Source organism: Diospyros lotus, chromosome 10 (genome assembly GCF_014633365.1).
Source record: "Diospyros lotus cultivar Yz01 chromosome 10, ASM1463336v1, whole genome shotgun sequence".
NCBI classification, from domain to species: domain Eukaryota; kingdom Viridiplantae; phylum Streptophyta; class Magnoliopsida; order Ericales; family Ebenaceae; genus Diospyros; species Diospyros lotus.
Genome location: NC_068347.1, coordinates 27057785 through 27065621, shown reverse-complemented (window position 1 = coordinate 27065621; position 7837 = coordinate 27057785). Strand labels below are relative to the sequence as shown.

Here is a 7837-nt window from a genome sequence, read left to right as displayed (position 1 = left end):
AAAAAATAATATATATAATTACTGTTTGATAAAGTGCGTTATTCGGGTGATATGGCTAATTTTAATTGAATGGACAACAAGGAAATAGTCAAGCGAGACAATAGATCTTGCCTCCTAGTAAACATCTACTATATATATAGCTATGACTAATATAATCCACATAACTATTCGTTTTTATAAATAAAATGTTTTTATAACTCAAATATATTATATGTTTAGTTACATACAATTTTGCTATATTGTTTAGATAGACAAAATAAATTGTTGTTCGAAGCTGACGTGATAACAAGAACATTAGTTGGGGTGGGTAAATGTTAGTGGGGAAATTTGGAAAAATATGATTTTTGCTGAGAAAATAATGAAAAATAGCTCCTTTACAAATCTTTGCAAAACTAGGACTTTTAAAATAGATAAGGACAAAAATATTCTCGTCCCTTTCTTCCTCAATAATTCATCATTCTCTTTTATTTTTAATTCTCATTTCTTCACATCACCATCATTTATCATCGCATATAATGGAAGGTGTCATCGGAATCAACTTCTCCTAGAGACACAGAAGGTTACGGGATCCAAATAGAATAAAATACCAACTTAGGCGGAGAAAGCAAGACGCACAATCACTGTGTGTGGTGAACTTTGAAAATCTTTTTAACAAATTAATCAACGAAGAAAAAAAAAATGCCATTAAAAAAGAAGAACAAGCAGAGAGGTAACTAAAAAAAGAGGGTATTTTTTGTCCAATACACATTTAAAGGTCTTAATTTTACAAAGATTTATAAATTATCCTATTTTTCATTATTCTCCGGCAAAGTCCTATTTTTCCAAATTTCTGATGTTAGTGGTAGATGTTAGTAATCACAACTAACATCCACCACTAAAAACAAGTCGTACTCACTTGGAAGAGTATTCACACCTCTATTTGCTTAGCATTCACACAACTAAAGAGTTCTGCTTAAAACGTATAGCTAGAATAACATGACTTGTCTATATATATATATATGTATATATTCCAAGAAAAATAATTTAACGGTAGATAATTATAATAAAACATTAATTCAAGAAATTATAACAAGTATGCAAAATAGAATTTTGTATAAAGATTATGATGAAATAATGTAATTTATTTATATCTGATCATTCAGAAAATATCAAATTGGCTTAAAAAATACAAAAAAAAATGCTAGCACGTTACTAAATATTTTATAAGAATATCTTTTTTTAGTATATGTATATTTAATGATTTAACAATTAGTGAAAAGAAAATTGAAAATTGAAGCTTTCTAAGAGAAGGTGGACAGAGGCAGTTGGTGGGGCTGAGATGCTGCCGTGGACTAGGGTGGAAGAAATTATGGAGAGATTTCCAGTCTCAGACATAGCAGAGAAGTGGGCTCTTTTTTTCTTTTGCCTATTTATTATTTATTATTGTTTTTATTAAATGGTACTGATGTTTGTTTTTCTATATATTATATTAATGGTCGGGTAGCTAACTATTGTTGTTTATAGATATTGAGAAGGTTTTTTGTATGTTCAAAATCAATATAATATATATATATATTGGAGTGGTTGTGATCAATATTATTTGCATCTTAAAATTAAATAGTTTTTATAGTCTATAGCATCCTAACACTCATTAAGAATTGGAGGTTGAAATATTCCAACTAAGATATTAGTGATTGAGATAACTCTTATGTTATCGGGTATGATTTAGATGCCCTTTATCAAGCATTATTAATCTTTGATTTATTTTATATTTTTGAGATCTTAAAGGTGATTATCTCTTAATCTCAAAATATTTAAAGACTTATCTAATGTATAAGTCGCTAAGAAGTTAATATCTCACCAACAAAGTAATTTTGACTTTGCCCTCACTAATGAGATATGATTTATATCAATATCGTCTAATTTTTATAATTATACATAATTATTTGGATAGTTATTGTGAAATGTGTTTTTTTTTTTTTTTTTTCTCAATCGGGGACTTTGATCTTCCATCAAGTATATCAAACACTTTGTATGTGAAAATAAAAAATAAGAAAATGATTGAATAAATAGAGTTTTTATTTATTTTAGATAAAAACCATATTAGTTGAATTGACTAAATAGAACACGAAATAAGATTTTATTTAATAAACAAATAGTAATCGTCTACTCAAAATGCTCTCAAAGTCTTTTATGTAAACTTAATTTTTTAAAAGAGTTGGGTTCTTAATAAAAATAAACAAAAAAATTTAAATTTTAACTTTATAAAACTAGTCGTCTGTCTTTAATTAACTTAGTTTACCATTAGAAAGTGTGCTAAATTTATATAAATTCTTGAATGACCAAAACATCAACATTCTTTCTTGATACCGCGATATGGCCATACGGGCCTGACGGCGTGCTTCTTGACATTCAGCCCACTTAAGGGCAGAATTGTTAATTTAATAGCCCATCATTTAGCCCAATACCACCCCCCTTGCCCCCTGGTGGTTTCTACCTCCCCCATGAAACCAGTAAGCATAAGCTTTCATCTATTTTCGTTCTTCCTCAATGGAGTTAAAATTTTAAATTAGTTCTAATGGATTGGCATCATACTTATTGATAGAGTATCATATTATTTGGTATTGGTATTGGTTTTTTAAGTAATATATCGAAAATTGATACTAAATAATATAACTATTTTCAACCACAATCTCTATTCAATATTTTATTATATTATAAATAATTTACTCCTCATTCTACTATCTATTTAATTCACTATTTTACTATTATAAAATTTTAATATTTATATTTTAATTTAATAATAAATATTACTGTTTGTCTTCTCCACCATGTATGTTCATCTCCACCGTTTCTTGGGTTTTGCCGCATCTATTCGTCTCCTCCTTCGTCACAATTCTTCATCTTCTCTAATTATGGACTTTTTCATTTTTGTCATGTTTGATGGCCTTCGAAGCAGATGACAAATCGACTCCAACGTGTTTCATCCTCTTTGTCTTCTCTAACGAAACTTCTTACTTTAATAGTGACGGTTGCAACTGCGGTGACGACAATAATGATAATATCTCTGATGATGATTGTTGTGGGAAGAAATGATGAGGGCTATGGTAGACAACATGATAGTCAAAAAAGGGTAAGGGATGTGGCCTTTGCTATTTAGATGGCAAGCAAAATCAAGGATAAGAAGTTACGTCGGAGTAGCTTCATCCATCACCCTCCTAAAGTTTAGCTCAGTGAAGCGAAATTGGCTACGTTGGAGACAACCTAACTACAGTTCCAATTTAAACATAAGCCAACGGTGATTGCAGCTTCATCCATCACCCTCCTAAAATTTAGCTTAGTGAAGCGAAATTGGCTACGTTGGAGACAATCTAACTACAGTTCCAATTTAAACATATATAAGCCAATGGTGATTGTAGCGCGTGCTTGGTATTGGTTGAAATTTAAGAAATTTGGTACGCTTGGGTAACTAAATGTGGACAAATTATCTGATATAATTTTAACAAATCTGTTTAAAAAAGATGCTCCTCTAAAGTTGTAATGCTATGAATGAATATGATTCAAGTGAATTCAATGGAAGAAAAGCAGAGTTACATGTTCTGTATGGTGGGTGGCAGTTCATCCACAGCCACAAGAATAATCCAATTCCAGATTTTAGCCCTACATACAACTAAACCTAATTCAATCAAACTGTTCAAAGAGTATATTGTGAGACCCATCATCACACAAGGACTCGAGAAGATCTTGACGCGATTTCTCATCGCCGACGCGGAAAGCTTCAAGGACGCGTTCGAAGACGAAGACATCGCAAGGAATGCGAAGCGCACCTCTCTGCTCGTAACCGTATTCCTGGGCCGATGCGTTCAGCAGCTTTACAAAGATTGGGTGATTCAACAGCTCGGCCTTCAAGACGAATCGCTCCATCTCCTCGCCGACGTACACCACGAGGTGTCCCACCGGCGCGACTTTCGCTCTGTTCTTGGACCCAAAAAGGTTGCCAATAATGTTGGAGGAGGAGGAGGACTTGGCGTTGGCGACGTTATCAGAACTAGACTCCGGCGGTGGCGGTGGCGGCGACTCGGATCGAAAGAGGAAGTAGTGCGAGAAGTCCTCTATGCGGGACAGACGGCGAAACAAGTTCTTCATTGCGAATTGCAGATTTGTAACTTTAACAGAACGACGATGGCTTGATTTATAGATAGTAGATTGGATAAGATAGATATTATTCAATCTGAGCTGGGAATACTAATTAGATTTGAATAAGGATGATGAATCTAGCTATATATATGGCTCTAGTTTGAAATGATATTGGAGCAGCAACGGTGCTTGCATTGCATTGCATGGGTTATCACTTACTTAATTATCCATCCCCTTATCCATATATGTAGGTAGGTAGAATAATATCTCCATCCCCCTGCAATTATGATTGAGATCAATATTATTATTATACTCATTCTAATAACATCTCTAACTCACTATGACTTTGTAAACAATCTTACCACTAACCAAAAACTTATTTTTATTTATATATATAAAAATAGGATAGTTTGTCAAAGAGTTTTTTTCCCTAAAACTTGCATTAATTATTAAAAGTATTAATTACTGTAAAATTAATAATAAATTTTTCAATACATGAGTTTTTCAATACTAATTATGAATTTTTCAATGCATTATTTTATGTATATTAAATACTTAGTTAATATACACATAATAAAATAAGATAGTTTGCAAAAGAATTTTTTCCCCCAAAACTTATATTAATAATAATTAAATTATTTTTATATTATTATTATTATTATTATTATTATTATTATTATTATTATTAAAATATGATAGTCTACAAAAAAAAAAAAATTTCCCCCAAAACTTGTATTAATAATAATTAAATTATTACTACTAAAAGTAGTAGTAATTAATAATTACTATAAAATTAATAATAAAATTTTCAATATATGAGTTTTTCAATGCTAATAATGGGTTTTCCAATGCATTATTATGTGTATATTAAATATTTAGTTAGTAAATAGTTTTGTTGTGGACACAATTAAATAGATGAATATACATATGCATGTAAGTAATTTTTAATTTGCAATAATGGATACACACCAAGAAATTACACAAGATAGAGCTAGAATATCACATTTATATTGATTTTTCATAGTTTTTCCGGTTTACTTGCTGAAAAATTATTAAAAGCTTTTTATAATGTGTATACTATTTATCCATCTATTTAAATATTTAGTTAGTTAACTTTTAAGCATGTATTTTTCAACCCATTATTATGTGTATATAAATATTTAGTTATTAAATAGTTTGCGAAGCCTTTTTTTCCTCCATTAGTCTATCAAAGTATTTTTTACCTCTAAAACTTGCATTAAATTAAAGATAATAATAATTAATAATTAAAGTAAAAAATTAAGCATAGGTTTCCAATACTATTTATAATATTTATTTATAACTTAATTTTAAACTCAATTAATCTTCTCATCAATTAATTAAAAATATTTATAATATTATTTTTTATTGATTCCTTAATTAATCTCTCAATCAATCAAAAATAAATATTATTTTTGAAAAATATGAATAGACAACTTAAACTATTAATTAAATCATAGAAAATTATTCATTTGTATAAAATAAAAATAATTTGCATTTAGTACTTATTATTCCAAAGCAATTGAAGAGCTTCTATAAAGTATTTTGGAATATTTCACTATCAATTAAATATATATTATTAATAAAAAATTTGAATAAACAATTTAAATTATTAATTATGTCATGTATAGATATATAATTTCTAAATGAATTAAAAATAAATATTTTATTTATAAATATTATTAATAAAAAATATTTATAATATTATTTTTGATTAAATCCTCAATTATTAAAAAATAAATATTAATGTATGGATTTTCAATGTTAATTAAGATTTAATGGGTAAATCACACTAAAGATCACTAAATTTTGGTGTGTTTTTTTATTTTGGTCACTTAACTTTAATTCTTTACAATGTGATCACATAAGTTAAAAAAAATTTGTAATGTGGTCATATATAAGTTTTTCCGAACACTTTATAGTCGGAGTGGGTGACATGGCGCTGATGTGACAAATAATAAAAATTATTGTGCAGTAACAACCAATCAAAACGTGCCATGTGTCAAACATATCAAACCCATCAACGCCACGTGGCACATTCTGATTGGTTGTTATTGTATAACATTTTTATTATTTACCATATCAGCGCCATGTGTACGTCACGTCACTCACTTCGGCTATAGAAGAAAATCTTATATGTGACCACATTGTAAAATTTTTTAAACTTCTGTAATCACATCGTAAAGAATTAAAGTTTAGTGACAAAAATAAAAAACACACAAAAGTTTAGTGATATTTAGTGTGATTTACCCAAGATTTAACATATCACATTTGCAAGACTATGGAAGAAAATTAATACATAATGAAAGAAAAATAAGTCAAAATTCATATTTTAAAATTTTTTTATCAATGCAAAAATTAAATTTTAAGATAAAAAATTAAAAATTTCAAGTAAATTTTTAATTAGCATTAAAAAATCTATACTTTCTCACATTTAGGAGTTTTAATTTATATTTATATTTATATTTATAATTTATAAATAAATATATAATATAATATAATAAATAATTTTACTTTAATAATTAATCAATCACTACCTTTAATTTAATGCAAGACTAATGCATGGATTTTTTAATACTAATTAAGATTTAAGATATTGTATTTTCAAGACTAATATATGAATTTTTTAATATTAATTAAAATTTAATTTTTAAATTTATTGTGATTATACCTCCCGTGTATTGTACGGGTGAACACTAGTAAAAAATAAAAACTAAATTATAATTATCAACCAATAATTAATTTTTATTTATTTATTTTTATATTTACACATACATAACATACACAATCCCTCTAATATATGATCAGTATTATATATATATATATATGTATCTCAACTATATCTTATTCTAGACAAAGTTAGGATAGCTCACAGGCTATTCAATAATGTTAATTAAATTTTAAAAGTTACCTTAATTATATAAATTCATTAAAAAATAATGTGAAAAAAAATTATTTCAAAATTCCTTTAATGTATTTTTGAAAGTATAGGTGGGAGTGTGCTACCTATCTATAGTTAATAGTCGAGTAGCCTGCTGTAATATGAAAACACAACAAATATTTAATAAATTATTGTTTATAAAAATATCATTACATTACCAGTATCATATATGTAATAAATTATTTTTATAACAATATTACTGTAAATTTTTTACTTATTTTGATAAATTATATGCCAAAAAGAATCGAATTCTTACAAAATATCACCTCTAAATTAATACTGCAAAGACCTGCATGCTTTTGTTTTTCATAAATTATGGTTACTGTCTTTGATATTTGAAAAATAGGTATTGCATGGACAATATCTGAATTTGTGAAAAGTAAAGTGCCAAGCTCCTCCAAATTAAAACAAGTAGCTAGCAAGATACTAAGAAGGTCGTGTTGGCAAAATAATGTTCAAGGCCATCCCTTATTACTCTGGTTGTTTGCATAAAGACAAGGCTGGGTTGAACCAGTGAGATGAAGTTGAATTACGAAGCGATGCAACCAACCAACCAACCAACCAACCATAGAAATAGAAGAATTGCACCTTCTTTCTCTGAATAAAATATATTCAGCAGTGGGGGCGTAGCAATGGTACTGTCCAAAGATCCATCCAGTTTTGGATTTTTTTTGGCTTTTTTGTGGGAAATGATTATTTTTGTAATTAAAACTTGATTACACTTAAATTAAGAGGGAAAAAAAAAAGCAAAAAGAAAGGAAA

At 28.0% G+C, this 7837-nt stretch overlaps 1 protein-coding gene across 1 annotated transcript; it reads right to left on the bottom strand.

Annotated features, from left to right (window-relative positions):
• Window positions 1-3507: 3507 nt before the first annotated feature.
• On the bottom strand, window positions 3508-4166 carry LOC127812120 (auxin-responsive protein SAUR71-like). Its single transcript, XM_052352449.1, has one exon. The coding sequence runs from the start codon at window positions 4123-4125 to the stop codon at window positions 3661-3663; it is 465 nt and encodes a 154-aa protein (XP_052208409.1). The 5' UTR covers window positions 4126-4166; the 3' UTR covers window positions 3508-3660.
• Window positions 4167-7837: the final 3671 nt, after the last annotated feature.